This window comes from Acipenser ruthenus, chromosome 24 (genome assembly GCF_902713425.1).
Source record: "Acipenser ruthenus chromosome 24, fAciRut3.2 maternal haplotype, whole genome shotgun sequence".
NCBI classification, from domain to species: Eukaryota; Metazoa; Chordata; class Actinopteri; order Acipenseriformes; family Acipenseridae; genus Acipenser; species Acipenser ruthenus.
Genome location: NC_081212.1, coordinates 25,988,083 through 26,009,390, shown reverse-complemented (window position 1 = coordinate 26,009,390; position 21,308 = coordinate 25,988,083). Strand labels below are relative to the sequence as shown.

The 21,308-nt window shown below is 47.2% G+C and overlaps 1 protein-coding gene across 1 annotated transcript; it reads right to left on the bottom strand.

Annotated features, from left to right (window-relative positions):
- Nucleotides 1-18,855, bottom strand: LOC117429722 (stereocilin-like). Its single transcript, XM_058999186.1, has 29 exons — nt 18,795-18,855; nt 17,523-18,680; nt 16,612-16,636; nt 15,328-15,859; nt 14,351-15,223; nt 12,810-12,872; nt 12,327-12,441; nt 12,041-12,218; nt 11,615-11,801; nt 11,346-11,461; nt 9,938-10,070; nt 9,517-9,699; nt 9,322-9,360; nt 9,068-9,238; nt 8,571-8,714; nt 6,559-6,617; nt 6,050-6,173; nt 5,669-5,751; nt 4,566-4,717; nt 4,191-4,374; nt 3,999-4,089; nt 3,648-3,807; nt 3,318-3,487; nt 2,988-3,143; nt 2,582-2,724; nt 2,251-2,399; nt 1,743-1,840; nt 493-640; nt 1-153 (listed from the first exon to the last, which is right to left on the bottom strand). Exons 1-29 carry the CDS (start codon nt 18,853-18,855, stop codon nt 65-67), a joined length of 5,784 nt encoding a protein of 1,927 aa, XP_058855169.1. The 3' UTR covers nt 1-64.
- Nucleotides 18,856-21,308: the final 2,453 nt, after the last annotated feature.

Below are 21,308 nucleotides of genomic sequence, written 5' to 3'. Positions count from 1 at the left end.
CCTACCCCCAGAAAAGCAAAGAAGATGAAAGCAGAATAGAGTCACCAAGTGCTTGCAAACCAGTTCAGACCAGAGCACACAGAACAGAGCCCAGAGCCAGGAGCCACACTGCAGTGCTGTCAGGTGAGGGTTGTGTGGGGGCCAAGCTCCTCCCTGAAGAGAGAGCGAGAGAGACAAGGGGATCACTGACTGGGCCACAAATCGAGTGACAGTGCCTACTGTAGTTAGATTGCAGTTTAAAGGTTACACAATATATTGTCTGTTGATTTAAAAATCATTTAATACTGGTGTGCGTAAAAAATAAAATCATAAAGATATGTGTACACAAAGTTCAGATTCGACTTCCCCTTTAAGATCCTTGATGCAGTTTCAACACTCATCCACAGGATGGCACTGCATTATATAGTATACCATTGTGTAAAGGGAGTATACTTTGTCATCTCCTCTTATCGTGATCTACCTCCCAGCAGTGTACAAAGGGAGTGCCCTTACCCCGGGGGTCCTGCATTAGCTCTCCCTCGTACTGCGCCATGGCAACGGCCTGGCTCTGATCACTGCTGAGCTCCGCCCACTGAGCAGGGGTCACCGCTCCTGCCTGCTCGGGGGTCATCCAGGACAGTTGAGCCGTACTCAACACCACCTGAGAGGAGAGAGAAGGGCTGCTCACTCAGATCTGCTGGCTCAGGCACTAAACAGTATCACCCCAGGTCTTTTGTCTTATAATATATCCCTGTACATATATTGTCAATTATTTTGTTTTGCTGTTGTAACAGTGCGAACTGGCAACCCTGCACACTGCAAAGCGAGCGTCTTAACCGCTATGCAAAAGAGCCGGGCTCCTCTGCTCATCTCACCGACAGGGGACAGAATCCGTAACAGCACAGCATCACACAACACTGCCCGCTACACTCTCACCATTGACATTCTCGCCTGGATTTCTTTTGTTTTTATTGGTAAAATAATTTGAGACTTAAATAAGATGTATTGGAGCATCTGTGAAATGGCATTCAGGCTGACATATATATAATAATTTATGAAATATTCGATACAGTAACTCCAAGAAGCTTAAGCTAAGAGCTCAGCCTGGGGACCTTGGCTGTGGTGTTTCTGCCTTCAGTGAGAACTAGTTCTGTTGCCATAAAGAAATGCCCCCTAAGATGACTTTTTTTAACACTGCTGCCAAAAGATTCCTTCCGACGACTGACAAAGAGAATGATGCGGACACTTTAGGGCTCTTTAAAAAACAAATAAAACAGCCAGCCGCTGGTATATTTCACACACTGGGTATTGTTTTTATACCAAGAGTGTTATCAGGGGTCTCAATACACATCAAAACTAGAACAGCTGCTCCTCTTTATTAACACGTTTCTGAACAGAAACACGCATCAAAACGAATGCAAATCAACAGGATTTTTGCACAGAGACAATAGGAGGCACTTTTTTACACAGAGAATTGTGGGAGTCTGGAACCAACTCCCCAGTAATGTTGTTGAAGCTGACACCCTGGGATCCTTCAAGAAGCTGCTTGATGAGATTCTGGGATCAAAAAGCTACTAACAACAAAACGAGCAAGATGGGCGGAATGGCCTCCTCCCGTTTGTAACCTTTCTTATGTTCTTAAGTATCCAGCCGGTTCAAATGACCACAAATCTGCTTAATTAGGTCCCTATCAGTTCTGTCTACAGTGAAATGTAGCGTTGAAGGGACTACAGTTCAGGTCCATATAGAGGAGGGATACTTACTGCCAGTTTGCGAGGGGCGATGAGTGCAATGGCTGCTGGGGTCAGCCCCTCCAGCTGCTCTCTGACCAGGGAGGATAACACCATGTCCGATAAACCAGCTGAAATCAACCAGGAAATCATTGAGAGCACTGTTTCCTTTGTAAGGAATAAGGGAAGTGATTATAACCATGTGCTGCATGATTATGTCTCATGATAATGTTTAAGCTATATGTATTGAATATTGGAATCAATTTGGGAAACTAACTCATTTATAAACCTGGTATCAGTTTCCTTACACCTTTAGAAGGGTGTCCTGGGAATCCAATACAGCACTGCAGTCAGGTACCAGACAACACAGCCACACAGCTGATATGAATAGGGTCCTTTAGCTAATGCATGTATTGATTCAAACTGATGTAGCACAGTATGTAACTGGTCCATCAGAAAGAGGATTTATACTATGACAGCTGATAGACACACGTACTTCACTGTCCTCCAGATTTTGACAAACTCCTAATTTGACATCTACCTGCAAGGGTCCCGATTTCAGTGAAGACCTCTGGGCCCCACTCGCTGACCGGTCCAAAGGCTTCTGTGGTCATGAGCCGTGTGGCCAGAGTCTCGGACTGCAGCTCCGAGCAACGCAGGGGCAGCTCACCCAGGAACAGGGACGCCGCACTGCCAGGGAGATGTGGGTGACGGCAGGAGTAAGGGTTAGGTTAGGGTTAGGCCCTGACTGTTATCTGCCAGAGAAACTGCTTTTTGTTGTTTAATGTTCAAGGTAATGGCTGGGTAAGCTGAATCCTCAAGTATCTGTCGAGGCATTGCCCACCTCCTGCCCAGAACTCGTGCTGACTGACCTGAGAGTCCGGGGATCGAGTCTGCCCATTTCAGACGGGGACATTCCGCAGAGCAGGAACCCGAGAGAGGCCAGCTCGGTCACACCCAGGCCCTCGACCGTCTGGCCACTGCCCCGCAGGAAGCGCAGCACTGTCACTCTCATCTACAATAGAAACACACCTCTTTATAGCAGCACTGTCACTCTCATCTACAATAGAAACACACCTCTTTATAGTCCCTACTGCATTCACCAAACTTGGGTCCCAATGCGCCACCCCCGAACAGGCTGTGCCAACGAGGACATGATCAAGTATTTTAAAACATGCAATTGCTTTCCACTGGAGATAGGAGAGAGTGGGTGTGTTAGAAAGAGGGCCCTCTAACTCAGAAAGCTGAAACTAGTCCCCGCTTGACACCTAACAGTACCTGTTTAGGGCTCCATTCCTCCATCCCTCCCAGGTAAGCCAGAATCCCCAGGTTTGACAGGTCCAGCTCCTGCAGCTCCCTCTCACTCAGCTGGGTAACTATGCAGCCGAGCTGCAGGATCTGTTCGGCCCTCATGGTTTTGATTGGGCCGTAAATCTGTCGACAGACAGCAAACACAGCAGTCTGGTCAAGTCTAGATGCATTTCCTATGAGGTTCAAATCTATTTACAAGAACACTAAACTATGTGGGATGTCATTGGTTTAGACTAAAGAGAGCCTGGCAGTCGATTCTGTCTTCATTACAGTGATAGATACGATGAGTGTGCCCACCTGTTTGAACCTGGCCCACACTGCCCTGCGCTGCTCCGAGCTCAGCTCCCGGTCCTGCCCTAGGGTCTCCACACACTCCCTCAGCTCCGGCTCCAACATTCCCGACAGCTGAGCCGCGCTCCAGGCTGCTGGGAACGTCCCCTTGATATCCGCACAGCTTGGAATGGGATCTGGGATACACAGAAAAAAAGGGGCTATTAACATTGGCAACCATTTCAACAGTGATACAAAAACAGATTCAAAATACCCAGTGTATTGTACACTGTCAGTGAGTTAAAATGACATCTTCAATTAGAAATTGAGATCAGTTCAGGTGACTGTAGTCCTCACCTTTCTTGTTCTTCCCTCCTCTGTGGACGACCCTAGTGACCAGACTCTCCTTCTTTTCTCTCTCCCTGTCCATCCTCATGCAGGCCCGGCCCACCTCACTGCCCTTCCAGCGCCGCTGAGCATCCAGAACCTGCTCCACAGAGTCAGGGCTCACCACAACCTGACAAGCACACGCACACACGCACACAGGCTGTGTTAATGCAATCAAAATAATTAAACGTAATTGAACAGCAGGTCTTAGCAGAAACTCTAACACAAGCAGACAGAAACACTGACAAAAAGGAAGAGGACAGACAGACGTAAACGCACAGTACAGACATCAGTTCGGAACATTTTCAGAGAGCTTCTTACCGTGGGCAGTCTGTGTATCTCCTGAGGAGACAGTGTGAACAGCAGTCTCCCAGCATGCTCCATCTGTGCCAGTGTCCAGCCTAACGTCTCTCTGCAACACAGGCAACCATCTGAGGGCAAAGCCTTCTGGGAAAAGAGCTACCCAGTGCAGTTCTAATACAGCTTACTATGAGGAAATTGTGCTCCACCTACCCCAGCATGCCCCTCTCTGTCAGGAGCTGCCCAATCTCTGGCAGGGCGTCCCGCGGCAGGCAGTACCCCTTCACCTCGTCCAGGCGCAGCAGCAGGGCCTCGCGGTGCACCCCCAGCACACCCAGGTCCAGGAAGGGGAGGAGGGGCCCCAGCAGGTCCATAGAGACCCCCAAGATCCCTCCCTCTGGGGGGACACCCTGCAGAGAGAAGGGGTTCCTGATCAGGAGGACTCATTATCAACGGGCAAGCTCTGTTCCTGCTGGTTGTCAAGCAAGATATTGTCACCCTCTGAACTGAAGCACACAGTGCCACCTAGAGAATGGACCCTGGAGGCAAGTGTATCGGTGAAACACGATGAGGGGTTCTCTCCCCAGCGGGAGAACACACTCACCAGAATGAGCCGGGCCTTCTCTGCCAGGATGCTCTGCTTGTGGGGCGGCAACCTCAAGAAATCAGGGAAGTGTTTGGTGATGTGCTCTAGGATGGATGCCAGCGTTGCATTGGACAGGCTCTCAATCATCCTTACACTGGGCAAAAATACAAGCATGATATCAACATACCAGAAACAGCAGGGGCTCAGAGCTGAGGGGCTGGGAGGGAGGCAGTGTGGTCTAGTGGTTAGAGTTGAGGGACTGGGAGCCAGTGTGGTATAGTGGTTTGAGTTGAGGGATTGGGAGGCAGTGTGGTCTAGTGGTTTGAGTTGAGGGGCTGGGAGGGAGGCAGTGTGGTCTAGTGGTTAGAGTTGAGGGACTGGGAGGCAGTGTGGTCTAGTGGTTTGAGTTGAGGGATTGGGAGGCAGTGTGGTCTAGTGGTTTGAGTTGAGGGATTGGGAGGCAGTGTGGTCTAGTGGTTTGAGTTGAGGGATTGGGAGGCAGTGTGGTCTAGTGGTTTGAGTTGAGGGATTGGGAGGCAGTGTGGTCTAGTGGTTTGAGTTGATGGATTGGGAGGCAGTGTGGTCTAGTGGTTAGAGCTGAGGGATTGGGAGGCAGTGTGGTCTAGTGGTTTGAGTTGAGGGATTGGGAGGCAGTGTGGTCTAGTGGTTTGAGTTGAGGGATTGGGAGGCAGTGTGGTCTAGTGGTTTGAGTTGAGGGATTGGGAGGCAGTGTGGTCTAGTGGTTTGAGTTGAGGGATTGGGAGGCAGTGTGGTCTAGTGGTTTGAGTTAAGGGATTGGGAGGCAGTGTGGTCTAGTGGTTAGAGCTGAGGGATTGGGAGGCAGTGTGGTCTAGTGGTTTGAGTTGAGGGATTGGGAGGCAGTGTGGTCTAGTGGTTTGAGTTGAGGGATTGGGAGGCAGTGTGGTCTAGTGGTTTGAGCTGAGGGATTGGGAGGCAGTGTGGTCTAGTGGTTTGAGCTGAGGGATTGGGAGGCAGTGTGGTCTAGTGGTTAGAGCTGAGGGACCAGGATGCAGGGTGCTGTTAGGTCACAATCACGTCCACTCTGCTCCACTGCAAATCAATGTAAAAAAGAAACCTTTCTTACGGTAAGTCTGCAGAGAATTGTGGTGCCAGCTGGTCAAGATCTATTACTGGTCTCTTCTGGATTTCCTCAATAATACATTTTCTCTGAGGACAAAACCAAAGGATGTATTGTAATAAAATGGAAACTGTTTCTCTGGTTTACAGGCCGACTAGCGCTAATGTTAGGAAAGGCTGAGGTCACTACAGATCTACTTTTTAACATAGTGTTCAATAAATACACCAAGTATACTGTTCTCAAAGCTCTTAATAATCTAATATTCTACTTGTCCTTAATTTAATGTCATGTGCCCAGTATACAGGAGGGTTCAGTCTCCAGCCCTCTGATAACCAGAGGAACGGTTTTAAACAGTAACAGAAAGCATTGAGGTGCCCTTCTTCTCACCAGACTGGCCCGGACCCCTCCTGGCAGGTCGCTGAGGAATCGGAGCAGCTCTGTGAAATCAGAATCATTGGCCCAAAGCCGCAGCCAATCACAGCCCAGCCCGCCAGCGATGTTCCCCAGGGTCCTAGAGCCAGACAGGGTCGGGGAAACACAACGCAGAAGCATCACAGAGAACTTAGACAGAGAGTGAGCATGTCCACAACAGGGTCACAAAGCACAGGTTATATTATTGACTGTAAAATATACAACAACATATAGAGAGAGAAATGAAGTACCAGTAGTGGGTAAGCACATGTGTAAACATGCAGTCTTGTTTAGTTTGGATCAGGGCTCTCTGCACTGCATGCTGAGGTTCTGCTGTCTCTGTACTGGGCTGCCTGAGTGTGAAATGAACTGGTTGTGTTGCAGTGCTGGAAGAAGTAACTAGGCAACCTTGATCAATGAAACTGAGGGCTTGTTTTTCACTCTTTTGTCAGTGCTGGAGGGACGGTTCACTTTGCTTTACTTACATAACTGTTTCCTTGGTAAGATTGGAAGACTGAAGGGTTTTCCTGAGAAGGAATTGAGCCTGGGAGAAAAACCAAAAACCAAAAGAGTTATGGACTGCTACTGCTGCTCGTGACAATACAAGATACAGACAGTGTGATTTAATATGCTATAAATCCAGGCCGACACACTGCTTTTCATGCATAGAGAACCTGAATTGCTGAGCGCAGCAGAGAGATAGGCCTCGATGAAGAAGCAGGTCATGCAATCCCATTAAAGCAAGGGCTTAAACTGAATCATTTAATTTATATATATATATAGAGAGAGAGAGAGAGAGAGAGAGAGAGAGAGAGAGAGAGAGAGAGAGAGAGAGAGAGAGAGAGAGAGAGAGAGAGTATTCAAATAATTTACCACAGTTGTAAGAAACGGTATTATATATAAACAAATGCAGACAAGCTGGAGGTAAATTTAAATGGTGCTGCGCTAGGCAGTCAGTTCCAAGTGTAGTACACGTAGTAGATACTGAAAACAAAAAATAACTTATGAAAAACCAAAGGAAAGGAGAAGCAACGTTATCTTCTATCTGCAGTTACTTTGGCAAGGACAAACGTTATGGTTTATGAAAGTTTTACCGCAGCTTTTAAAAGTCTGTAAAGTAAATCCGCTGACCGATGTTAAAGAAAGCTGAATGTGTTGTGTGGAAATAACGAACCCGAAGATAACGTGCAGTGTGATGCGAATGTGCAAATATCTGACAAGTGGATGTACAAAAGTTTATTGCAGATAAAGGCAATCTATTATGTGGACCAGTAACACAGTGAAACGTATGTTGCTTATTCTGTGTAGATGGAAAACAACACGAGTGATACCAGTCTCTCAGATAATAAATGCATAATGTGATTTAACAACTGGTTGTTGACAAAAAAGATCGCCGCCAACAACTAAAAAATAAAACTTCCTCTCAGGGGGAGAAGCAAACCTTAGACATAAAGGAGAACGTTGTTTGTAGCCTGAAAAGAAAAAAATAACAAAGTCAAAGGAAACACGCAGACAAATGGTTTATAGCGCGTTTTATTCTGAACTGTTTATTGAAGCAACTCTGCAAAGCACAGCTTTCTGGAACCAGCAATTCAGCCGGGTTGGATGTTTTAAAAACACAAGTGAGGAACTGCAACCTGAAACAAAGAAAACACGTTGGATTACAAATTCTTAAAAGGGGCAGGCTGAATAATTGCAGGTACGAGGACAGGTACTCACCTGACCTTCTTCTGCTGACAACAAGGGGGCAGCACTGGGACCACACCACACACAAGCTGCAATCCCCAGTTCTCCACTAGGGGATCCTACTTACCTTCCACACGAGCGCCCTCTGTGGGGGGGAATTCAACGGAACCTGCAAAAGGAAGAAGCCAGTTAACCTTAAGCAAGGCTACAAACAGTGAACTAAAATAGCAATAACTTGACTTGCCTTTGTGGTGATCCAGGGGTCGAGCTCCCAGTGGCAAGTCTGGGAAGTGCAGTCTCAGCTGTGTTATTATTTGATGAACTTTTAGTTTCTTTGATTATAGAATAGTGACGTCTGTGGTCCGGCCGTCTCTGTCCTCACACTATACTTCTTCGGCCATCCTACACTCAGTGAATCCGTACCTTTCACAATATACACACACACAGACACGTCCACACAAAGCACGCCATTGAAATTACATTCAGCTGACTTGAAACGATACTGCCCCCTAGTGATCACACTCATTTGCTCATTTAAGGTACCAGCAGTAAACTTCTTGCTGGGACTCAAGATATATTCAGCTTGAAACGATGGGGTCATTTTTTGTGCCTTTTTTTTTTTTTTTTTTTTAAACGCATTATCATGTAACTTTTAGGACTCCAAATACATGACTTATTCCTGATGACAAAGGCAACTGATCCAGAAAGCACTGATCTGCAATATGAAATGTACAGCTCAAATGCATGGTGTGATGTAGGTTTTATGAAGAGTTACTAACGGCACCAGAGTAGTAAGACGTCACAGCAGTACCTGTTGCGTTGACCAAGGCAGGTGCCTGTAGAGGGCGCTGTTTCTCAGGACTGCTGCTCCGTCCAGTGCCAGCTCCTTCAGGGGCACGTACGGAACCAGGCAGCTCATCTGAAGGGGCCAGCTCTGAGAACCGTTCATCAAGGGCTGCAGACAGCAGGACTACACTTACAACAGCACACAGCTGGCAGCAATGAATGAATAACATACTGTATATGAACACTGTAATAACAGAGGGACACATGGCTAGCGCAGAGTAACATCATAGAATATGGTACCTAGTATTGTCATGGAAGGTGATAATGCAAGACCAGCAGATTTTAATAAGTATACATACCTGGTGGACATGTAACACATTACAGCTATGTAATGAATTACTGTACTGTAGTTCATTTTCCTTACACAAAAGTAATGGAAGATTGTACAGGTTGTTGGGCACTGATCCGAACACAGACCTTGGCTGGCTGATCTGAAGGAAGGAGCTGGACTGCCCTGCTTACCCGGAGTGAGTCCAGCGCTGCAGCTCTCTGTGCTGGGGAGAGCTCGGACAGCAGGGATCTCCAGCAGTCACAAGAGGAGCCCCATGGGCTGGGCGGAGAGAGGGTCCGCAGCACTGAGGGGCTGAGCCCAGAGCGCAGGGGGCGCAAGCGACACAGAGAGGCAACGCTGAGCTGGAGAGAGAGACAGTGTACAGACTGAACAACGGGAGACTGGAGAGAGTCCCGGAGAAAAGTTCAGACCATACAGTACTTACATTTGTATTCTGAATTATTTCTGTCAAAAGCTGAAAGGCCTAAAACAAAGAGAAGACATATTTGCAGTAAGTCAGGAGCAGCATGCTGGCACACAGTATAGTATTGAAGTAAAATGAGTAACATTGAGAAGACTTTGACAAAACTGGAAGCTTGCCTCAAGCTCCCCGCTGAGCGGTTCTGACTGCCTGCCTTACCTGTGCAGGGGGAAAGTCTGCAAGGTCTGGGTCCGCCAGGACGTCCAGGAGCCTCGGTGTGGGGAGTGACTGCAAGAAGGAAGCTCCGAGCTGGGGCAGGATCCCATGGAGAGAGGCCAGCTCTGGGGTGGTCAGGACGCTGGCGTTGAGGGGTCGGAGAGCCAGGAGCAGCCAGTGAGAGAGCTGCGGACAGAGAGTGCTACCGTAAAGCCTGGTGTAGAAATATACAGAAAGACAGACAGACAGACAAACCAATGGGTACATGGGCACACTAACAAACAGAGACAGAAAGACACAGCCAGGAAGACAGACAAGGCTGACAGGTTTGATGCTTTACAGAGAGACATGCAGACAGACAGCCGCTGTACAGAAAGACTGATTGATTGATAGAGGCAGTATGATAATGCAGTGCCTCTCTCACCCTGCCGGTGGCGCTGGTGAGCCCATCAGACACGCACTGTAGCAGGCGCTCTCTCAGTAGGCTGGGCAGGGGCCGGGCTGACAGGAGGGGCCTCAGATCCTCTGGGTTCACGGAGCACAGCAGCGCCCCCAGCCTGCGAGAGAGGGGAAGGTGAGGAATTTAAAATCAAGTGGGCTAGTACAGGGGATCCCAAACTTTTTTACCTGAGGCCCACCTGTTCAGCTGCATCAGGCACTGCGGTCCACTATTAGCAATCCTGGGAAAATGTCAAATTAAAAACATTTTATATGTTTAAACCTGTAACTTTATAAATAACCCTGATCTAAACGGTCCTTTATTCATTTGAATAAATATTGTGAAAGATGGAAATGACATAAAATATAAGTAAAAAAAAATGAAACACTTTAATTTTAGTAAATAAAATAAATTGCAAAAACTAAGCAGACGTTTTTTTATCAAACCTTTAAATTAGGCAGCTTTGTATAATTGAACATTTTTGAAATGCAGTTCTTTTTCTTGGTCATCAAACAAGAAGTGCATGTCTTATTATTCCCATTCATAAATACCTGAACAGGAATCACTTTGAGTAAAACCAGTCCAGTGTGCACAAATACATAACTTAAATCCGAATTTTTGAACAGTGTGTAATGAAAACGTCCAGCCGTTACCTCTCACGCTGAACTGTCATGCACACAAAAGACGAATGCGCACAATAATGAAACGAGAGCCTTGCACAAGATACTTTTTTCGCCACTACTCTGTGCAAAAAAATACAACTTGCAAAATTAAATTCAGTTGGCTTGCAACATCCCCCCAGGAAAAAAAATTCGGAGCGCAGCTGCGCCACTTAACAAAAAGAAAACTTATGAAAATAAATCTTTTAATAAATCAATTACCGGTATGTAACAAGATATATGAGTTTGATAAATAACTTGATTTAGTTACTATTCAAACATATATCAAAGTACTCACTATTTTAAATGTTAATAGCTAATTAGTCACAAAAACATATTCATCCTAGGCATCAATTGAATTTTTAAATGAATGTTATCAAATACAAAAAGTATGAAAACGTTTCTACAAAAGAAAAAAAAAAAAACATTCCAGCACCTCAAAACGGAGCCCACGTCACTTTTTTGTTCTTATACTTTGCAAAACTTATTCTTTGGTAGCAACCGGGACTGTGTTTTGCGGGGGTTTGGGAACCCCTGGTGTACATAGCAAATGCATATAATAAAATACAATAAAAATAACTAATATGTGCTTTCCGAAATGAACAAAGCCTGTAGCAAGGTAAGCAATAACACTTTAAAGGGATTTCACCCCAGTATTTGCTACAGATCAATATGATGCCTGAGCAGATATAAAGGATCACAGCAGAACCTGCATGCAGAGGGCGCTCTCGTACCTCTTCACATCGTCCGCAGTCAGATTCCTCTTCTTGTTGAAGACTGTGCGCATGAGGTGGTGTCCTCGTGTCGAGTCCAGGCTGCTGTTCCCCAGCACTTCCACTAGGGGGTTCAGCTGAGAATACACATTCCACGTCTCACTAAAATGGGCATTTTCAGCTTAGTATTCACACATATTAGAAAGTATCTATCTATATGTCTGTCTGTGTCTCTCCTTCTTGTATCTATCTATTCCCTGAGGGGCTCAGTCTCCCTCTTCTTCTCCTACCTGCTCTGCTGTGAGCTGCTGGAAGTGGGAGAGTGGCAGGTGTGGTAGGAGTGGCAGGATGGAGCTCAGGAAGTATGGTGGCCATGAAGGGACCTCCTCGAACAAGTGGGACTGCAGCAGCCTCTTGACGAAGGCCCGCTTCTGTGAAGCCTTCATTTCAGGACTGTGATCTCGGATCGCTGTCAAACTACACCTCCACAGAACAGAGAAATGAATAAATCAATCTGGAAACTCTTGAGATTTCTCACACACATGCAACAAAAGACAACCGTGTTGGTCAATATTATAACTATCACAGTCATAGCTACCTCCTTAAACTCGCTGGGAAATGCAATGATGTTGATTGAATAAATAAATAATAATTCAAAGAAGTAGGTTTCTGCCTGTAGCTCGGACTCCAAATACACGCCAATGGCAATTACTCACACGCTGTCGTTGACCAATAACGAGGCTGGGAAACTCATGATGTCAGAGACGGACATGAAGGGGATGAACTGAGAGAGGTCGACAAAGAGGTCAGGGGTGACGCGGGGAAACTTGTGGATGAAGGCTGAGGTCATCGTTTCCATGGCCTGCTCATCCTGCTGCGAAACCTGAGGGGTTAAAGGTCAGAGGTCAATAAAGGTCAGGACGCCAACACCCATGCTGGTTTGAACACATCGCAAGCGCTACAACGCTGCAAACTAATAATGAGCAACAAGACATCCATTGCCCACCTGCAGCTGATCCCAGGTTTGATGCATATGGGAGAGAAATCTCTTGACAGCGTCGTTCTCGGCTGACATCAGCAGTGTGCGAAAGTTGTCCTGAGGCATCTGCAGGTACTCCTGAGGGGGCAGAAACAGAGACAGTTCAACATACAGCATAAAACACAATGGAAATGAAGCCAGATTCACAAGCATAAAACACAATGGAAATGAAGCCAGATTCACAAGCATAAAACTCAATGGAAATGAAGCCAGATTCACAAGCATAAAACTCAATGGAAATGAAGCCAGATTCATAAGCATGAAACACAATGGGTATGAATCCAGATCATTCTGCTACATGACCAAACATTCTCCAACGTCTGAGACAAACTGAAATACAGGCCCAGTTCTCCTACGATCTTTTCTGATTTGTAACTTGACCGAAACACTTTCATGTCTCTCTCTTCCTCCAAACAAAGATAGACAGACATGTTCTTGTCCTTTACCTGGAAGAGGACTCTGAGAGCTGACGAGTTGTGTTCTCTCTGAATCAGGTCCCAGAGCACAGGCTGTCAGAGAAGGGAGGAGAGGAGAAGAGGATCAGAGACATGAGCCAAGCTTGTCATTCATTCATTCTTAATGAATCAATAAAGACCAAACACAAGCAATATCCAAGAACTAACAAGGAGCTAAACATCTCCCCCTTGCACAGGAATGCAAACACTGCCACCAATGAAAAATGTAACTAATCACATATGAGTCTGTTTTGATGGAATAAATAAAGCAGGGGTAAACAGTTATTTTAGTGAAGGGCCAAAATTCTTGGTTACAGCAAAGTCAATGTTTTACACGTGTTGTCGGTTTGAGAGTTCTTCACTGGGTTTAAAGGAGTTTTTGGAGGAACTGTCTCATTTTTACTAGTCTGCCTTCTTTACTGATTTGTTACTGCAGGAGTTCTTTCTCTGCCATAACCACACTATTGTATTCTTATGTGTCTGTGTTAGCAGAGCCAAACATTGTGTTTCACCATTACAAAAACAAAGCAAACTGTAGCAAACAAAACTGAAGCACAAGAAGAAAAAAACAGAACTGAAAAATCACTGTGCTTTTTCATTCAAGTGAATTTAAAACAGACACATTACAAATAATAAAAAAATACAGTGATTTTACAATGAGTACGTTTATAAATCAGCTAATACTCGCAGTAAGTGGGAGAAGTGGCAGGTCCTCAAGGGCCTTGAGTGACAGCTGATACAGAGACGCAAAGATTTACATGAGTCAGAACAGGACGCTGATCTTAATATTAATAATGCTCGTCTTGGAGAATGAACATCCTCACACATCGTGTGACCTGCAGATACTTAAGACAAGAAACACTTTAACTGCATGTGTTGTAAGCCTGACTTGGAACGCAGAATCTGACAGTTTTAATCTCCAATACAAGCAGCATGCTCATTGCTCAGTTTTGCACACAGCACATTTTGGTGGATGGTGGAATGATGCGATATCGGTCATGGACGGGTTCTGTCCGTTGCTTGCAAAGTGAAGTTTTGTACTCACGAGTAGTTCAGTACGGTACCATAGTGTGTGCTTTCACTGAGTCAGGAGAACCAGCAGTAACACAAATACACGTTGACTCTGATGTGTTTTTAAAAAGAGCATTATATTGTATCTTTCTTGTGTACTTTCAAAGAAATTACTAATGATGGTTGTTTTATTAGCCATAGAGAAGGGATGTGTTGACGCCACAGCAGCCACTTCATTTGAGCTGCTAATACTGTTGACTTGTACATTTTGTTTTATTAATAGCTCACACTAAGTATGTGCTACTTGCTATCACAGCGACACCTACTGTACCACACAGATTGTCACATGACTTGGAGGTCCAGTCAAAATGTAAAGATTGGTATCCAGGACACTGTTCTAGACTGCTGTTGGGTCATGCATTAAAAACGTGAATCAAATCATCAAAGCACCGTATTGGATTAGCATCATATTCATACAAGATATCAATGGGGGGGGGGGGGGGGGGGGGGATGGGACTCACACTGAAGCAGCTGAGCAGGTCCTCTTTGAGGGTGAGGTTCTGCTCGGTCTTCAGGAACACTCCCACAGTCTGGAGCACGCTCAGAGAGGCGCTGGGGCGGAAGGTGGCCCAGAAGGAGGTGTTGTCAAGGAGACTGGAGAGCAGGATGGCCTCTCCCAGCACCTGCCTCACCTCCCTCTCCCCCTCTTTCAGGGCCACGATGAAGTCGACCACGCGCAGCACGTAGTTCACACTGTCAATCCACCCGTGACGCTCCTCCACGGCCCCCTCGCACTGGCTCAGCTGGTACAGCGCGTCCAGGAGGTAGGGAGCCGGGTTCTGGCACAGCTGGGAGGAGTCAAAATCATAGGTGGCGGGGAGCATGTCGAAAATCTTGTGCAGGAAGCACCTGTCGTCCTCCGGGTTTGCTTCTGGGTCGGCGCAGTAGCCCAGGAGCCAAGGGTGAGAGGTCACCAGGCGGTGGTAAAAGGTTGTGTTTCGGCAGATGTGCTCCCTCAGCCCCTCTGCGCCCTGGCACTGCTCCAGCAGCGTGGCGTTACCAAACGAGCCAGGCGGCCAGCTCCGGTAGTCACAAGTCTCCTTGATCACGTTAACATGAGAGGAATTCTGACGGCTTTTGGAGCAGAAGTTAGCCGCCCAGCTGCCTTCCTCCAGCAAGGTCACGTTTCCACAGAGCGCCCAGATCAGCACGGAGTCATTGGGCAGGAAGCACCTCCTGAAGTTCTGGACACTCAAAGCCCCCACCCCGAGGTGGGTCAGGCAGTCCTCGCTAGCCTCCGTCCCCGAGTGTTCGCTAACATTGCCGGACAGCTGGACACAAAGCTCATCGATGCTTGACTGGTTGTAGGTGTAGTAATCCTTTACTGCAGCGGCCTGTAATGAGAAGCACATTGCAGGTGTGATTCATACATTGCAGTTCAAGGGGTGTGCAAACTGCTTCACCACTGAGCCTAGGAAGTGAAAGCAGGTGTGGGTACCTGGCTGTGGGCGCGCTGCTGCCAGAAGGAGGAGTTGGCACAGACGGTGTTGTTGAACTCGCTGGTGAAGAACTCGCTGCACACCTGCACCCACAGGAAGTCGTCCTCGGCTGCGGAGAGGTACCAGGCAGCGTCGGAGCAGGTGGCTCGCAGGTCCAGCCCAGCCTGGCCCGCCTCAGGTTCCCTGGCACTGCCGCCCCCATCGAAGAGGTTACAGTACAGGAACACCGTGAAGTTAGACACCCCGGTGAGCCCGGGGATCGAATCGTTACAGGCTGCCTCCAGGATCTCTGTGGGGAGCGGGAAATCAGCCTCTCCTCTCTCCTCCTCCTCTGGGTTCAAGACCCTGGGTCTCCCCACAGCTCCTCCGTGCTGCCGGGACTCCCTCCTCGCTGCCCCCCTCTTCGCTTCCCTCCTCCTCGCTCTCCCCTCCCCGGCTGGGCTGCAGGACATGAAGGGGGGTCTGCTGGGAAGACCCTGTGAGGTGAAGCCGAGAGCCTGGGCATTCCAGGTGATGTTGTTTCTGATCCCCCTGCCCAGACAAAAAGAGACGCTCTGTTTCACTGTCTGTATAGCACATGTCTGTCTGTCCAATGGCTCTGATCAGCTGTCTGTGGATCTGTGAATCACGTCTCTGTGTATCGGTACAGTATGTCTTTCTGTATTGAATTTTCAGTATTTCTAGAACTCTGTCTATACACCCAGCTTCTTCTATGTCTGTAATTCGGAGCTGTCTGTCTGCCACTCCTAAATACACATTTCTGCTGGTTTGATTTCTTTGAAAAGAAAGAAAGCCCTGATCAAGGTAAGAAGACTGTAACTAAACATTACAGCAGATCCTTCCAGAGTGTGATCCAAATAATAAAAAAAAAGATTACATATATAGAGAGACATTCAACATGAACCTACAAGCAAGCACAGGTAGGAGGCTGTGTGGTCCAGTGTGTGGTCCAGTGGTTAAAGGAAATGGGCTTGTAACCAGGAGGTCCCCGGTTCTAATCCCACCTCAGCTACTGACTCATTGTGTGACCCTGAGCAAGTCACTTAACCTCCTTGTGCTCCGTCTTTCGGGTGAGACGTAATTGTAAGTGACTCTGCAGCTGATGCACAGTTCACACACCCTAGTCTCTGTAAGTCGCCTTGGATAAAGGCATCTGCTAAATAAACAAATAATCTAAAGTCACTAATTATACTTCACTTGCTATTCAGAGATTTGAACAGTCACACTATTTAGTCGCGCTGGCTGTGCGTAGCAGCTAGTTTGAATTATGAATAAACACTTACCACAGAAGCAGCTGTCTTAAGTCACCTAAAAAGAGACAAGAAATAATGAATGAGGAACTTGCTTGTGGATTTGCACAGACGCTTGGAGCTTACAGGCCAACGTGAGGTTAAATGTGGAAATGTGGAAAAAGTGTTCTGTAACTTCCCTTTGTAAGCTTACAATTGGGGTTGCTGTAACCACATCGCTCGAATACACAATGCCTGGGATATTGTGTTACTGAGACTGCTGAGAGAGTGAAGGAGAAGGGACTGGATGCAGAATAGGGTGCATAGCAGTGAGTATCTGTTCAGGGATCACAGAGGCAGTATCATGTTGTTCATTTGAGTGAAAGGCATCATTTATATTATAAATGGATACATTACTACAAAGCTTTTCTGCAACATATAGGTCCACACTGTATTGTGTGTCACCCCACTTGCTTATTGTGATGGTAACTTTATAAACACAGAATGGCCAATAATTGCAAACCCTTCAGTTCAAACGCCTGATGGTTTCATCATCCACCTTTCACACAGGTGCCAGCTTCCTCCACTGCAGGTGGCACAGTGGATAGGGCTCATCTTGCTGCAAACTCCTCATGGACCTCAAAGAGCAATAAAGCTCAAAGCTCAGAGCAGCCTCATTTCAGCTTGTTTAAATATTCAGGATGCACCCTGAGCTCATTAGATGTTTACCAAAAAATTGAGCATGGACCATTAAGTAGGCCAATAAGAAATGTTACCATGGTAACTGTGCAGTTTACCACACTTTACACTGAAACTTCTTTGATCTTGAGTAATCACATAATCATGCATTACATTACTTAGCAATGATTTACCATACATGTCTGTGCTTCACCATACAGTACATTCTGCCTATTATTACACTTTATTATTGAAGAGTGATCTAGTAAATGAAAATACAAACTTGCCTACTGAGCACTTCCCATCATGGTCTGCCTTCGGAACCCCCACAAGGGCCGAGACATCCCCCAGCAGCGACACTGTCACCCTGGCAACCTTCCTCTTCAGGCTGGCATACACCGAGCTGCCCACCCTGCGCAGCAGTCCCTGCTGCAGCCCGTCCAACCGCTGCCAGAGGGCGGGGTCAGGCTCCCCCACAGGCTCCGTCCTCTCCGCCTCATTGGACTGCGAGAGCGCCTGGAGGAGGAGCGTCTGCACGGAGCCCAGCCCCCTGGAATCGGGCTGGCTTTGACTGCTTGCCAAGGGATCCCCCTTGAGGGCCCCCGGGAGCACGCTGAAGGGCTTGAAGCGCTCGAAGGGGGGCGAATCTCCCTGCGGGCCCCCGCTGCTGCCGATTCCCGGGAGGAAGCTGACGACCGGCTTCCAGTTCCGCGCCTCCATGAAGCGGAAGAGCTGCTGCAGCCAGTCCAGGTTGAAGCCGCAGTCTGTGTGTCCACTCAGGGCACACAGGAAGCCCTGCAGCCCGGCGCTGGCCTGCCCGTAGGTGCTGCTCACCAGGGCCTGCAGCGCCGTCTCCAGCAGGGCGCTGATGGTGTCCCAGTTCTGCCGGAGGAAGGCCAGCAGGGGGCGCAGCTGCTGCCTCTCAAAGAGGCTCATCACAGTCTGGACCAGGCCCAGCAGCCCATCCCAGTGCTGGCTGCCTCTCAGAGACAGGAAGAGCTCTAGGATCCTGAAGCTGGGCCTGGGGGGCACCTTCTCTTCTGTAGGGTCCAGCCCCGCACCCCCCTCTGGCTGGAGCAGGGAGTACAACATGTTCCCCCAGAACTGCTCCCTGGCCTGGTCTGAGGGGAACGGGCCTGCGCCAGCCTCGGGCTCCCCACCGCTCCCCTGTAGGTACATAGAGATGTTGTAGAGGAAGCCTGAGAGGCGGTTCCGGTCCAGTGGGCTGCTGGGAGGGGACAGGGGGGGCGGGAGGCTCATGCTCTTCCTGGGGAGCAGGCCCAGGGTGTGAAGCCCGTCCATGATGTTGCTGACCACGGTCTGGATGCGTCGACCCTGTGGCCCAGCCAGGGGCTCCTGCTCTCTGCGGGGGTCCCAAACTCCCCCTCTCCTCCACAGTGAGGCCACGTCCTTCCACACCCCCACTAGCTTAGCTGATCTATCACCTGAGGGGGAATAATACGGTAGTAAATACAACAGGACCACGGCCATAGACAAATCATCAACCAGCATGGAGGACAATCGCACAATCAATGGGGATTATTTCCTGTCCTCCTCACCTGAGCTGTGAACAGGCTCTTTGAGTAGCAAGACCACCAACAGCGGGAGCAGGACAGCCATTCCTCTGTGAACACGGGAGCTCTCCCTACAGCGCCACCTGCTGACTCCTCCAGTCACTCCCAAATGTCACCACCTGCAACACACCTGCCTGTCATTACTGGCAGAGAAGCCACAGCTTCATTTCTTTAATTCATAAAAATAATTGTGTCATTGACTTTCATACTAGTAAATGCAAGCAAGCAACACCCTGCTGTGGACCAAATCATTTCCAGTTATTGGCACGTTATATAAGTCTTAGCATTATCACCATATATTGCATTCTATATGCAATTAGCATCTATAGAGAGATAGATAGAAAATCATTTAAAAGTGTGATTGTAGGGGAAATCATAATAAAAGAGTGCATGTATTTCATTTCTTATTTCCCTGTCTTCAGCATACGATTGTGTTTGTTTTAATTTAAGTACTGTAAATATATATTATATATATATATATATATATATATATATATATATATATATATATATATATATATATATAGAATATAACACGTCAGTCTGTTGTCTCCCTGTTTTCAATAACATAGAAGAAAATGTAGAAATATTGTGAATAAAATAAATTGCAAATACTTGAAACTGTCAATTTGAAATGAGTGTGTGTTTATAAACTGAAGTTAGTTCAAAGTGCAAAAAGTTAAGCCTGGCTAATTAGCGCACAGGCTACAGCTACAATGGTACCTTCTAGTACACTGAATAAACGTGACATCTAAATGAATAAGCAAACAGTACTTACAGCTCATGGCTAGATGTCTCCGCTCACTGCGTTCCAAACAGCATTGCATTTCTGTCTCACTGGGAACGTTAATAAAATGGACTTGATTCTTTTTAAAGTATATGTTTTCAGTCTTGTTTCCCCTTATCCGTCAGGATGCAGGACGGTGCCAGGTCCCTGTCTCTATGCGTGCTACCCTTCCCTGTCCTGCGCTCTCTCTCTCTCTCTCTCTCTCTCTCTCTCTCTCTCTCTCTCTCTCTCTCTCTCTCTCTCCCCGCTCTGGAAGCACATAGGCCGTGGCTTCAGGTTTCAGCCTCTTCGCACATCCATGTACCACCTGGTCCTCCATCCCTGAGCACAGACCACTGACTCACAGGTCTTGTCATTTATTCATAGGAACCATCAGTGCAAGTACACGTCATCTCAAGTTATCTTGTCTTGTTAGTGAGTGGGTTAAATGGCAGGCCTGGAACCGAAGCTTTGTTTGTCAGAGTACGGACCCCCTCCACAGCATCGGAGTCAGAGCAACAACCGGGCCCTAACAGATTAAGGGGGCTGGAATGTACAACAAGGTTGAACACAGTACTTTAGTTACTTTTGATTGTAAGGTTCTTTGAGATGGCTTGCAATCGCCACAAGCAATCACATTTCGAGAGCTGCTCTTTTTATGGATGCTAAATCAAGGGCTTATTGAAGGCGTATTGTTAATGCAGTGGTTTGGTCTAGGAGTGTGTTCATACATCTTGAAGTCTGACTGACTAACTGTTATGGATCTTTAAAATCCAATCATCCAATTTGAATCTACTTAAAAATCCATCCCGCTCTGCCTTTCACGGAGAGCCAGTTGATTCCAGTTTTGGTATCGCTCTTCGGTGCTTTCGTCCTGTGTAACTTTGGAAAGTACCCTTGGGAATATTGCTTGTCTCATCCTGCCAGGGCACAAACACATGCCTTTGACACGAGGACAGGGACAATCGGCCCCTTCAATGGGTCACAGACCCGTTTCTTTATTTGTCTGTCTGCTGTCTGAGAGACTGAAACCCGAGCGTGGCTGGTGAAAGGACACCTCCCCCCTATCGGCTCTTTAATCATGTGTCACTGTCGCTTGATTGTGAACAATAAAGTTCTCCTTTATTATTGATGCCGCAGGGAAGAGTCGTCACTCAGCAGCCCGGGGCTCAGTCAACTGAAGGAATATTAAATGGGAAACTCAACACCTCGGCCTACTGTCCCTATCCCTCACAACACACACCAACCTGGCACTGGCAATCTCTTACTTACCGGGTTGCCATGGAGATGCGGCCTTTCTCACTTCCCCTTAGCTACCAATAGAGGGCAGCGTGGAGGCTGTCTTTAGTCAAGGAACAAAAAAGGGACTTTGAATGCATGTATTTATCTGAGAGAGTAAAAAGGCCAATAGATATTTACTTCCAGGATCTTTGTAACAGTCCCCTTCTTTAATAACATCAACCTTCTGGAAACTTTCTGCTTAGAAGTGGGAATGAAAGTCATTCAGGGAACAAGGGGGTTGCAGTGCTTGATAAAGTAGAATAGTGTTTAATTAAAGACTGTACAAGTCCTTCTTAACATTCGTAGGGCAGGTATGCCATTGTAAAAAGCATAGAAAAGTGTAATAAAGTAACGGTGCTGCACATGCAAGCACAGCACAGAGCAGAGATGCCTGGGAAAGAAATCATGGAAAAAGCACAGAAAATGAATGGCAGACTACTGGAAACTGGAGG

Excerpts from the sequence above, each read along its gene's own strand:
- LOC117429722 (XM_058999186.1), bottom strand. The coding sequence starts at position 18,855 with ATGGCTGTCCTGCTCCCGCTGTTGGTGGTCTTGCTACTCAAAGAGCCT. Across the intron at positions 12,442-12,809 it reads CTCTCAGAGTCCTCTTCCAG|GAGTACCTGCAGATGCCTCA; the intron begins GTAAAGGACAAG and ends CTGCCCCCTCAG. Across the intron at positions 1,841-2,250 it reads TGAAATCGGGACCCTTGCAG|CTGGTTTATCGGACATGGTG; the intron begins GTAGATGTCAAA and ends GGTTGATTTCAG.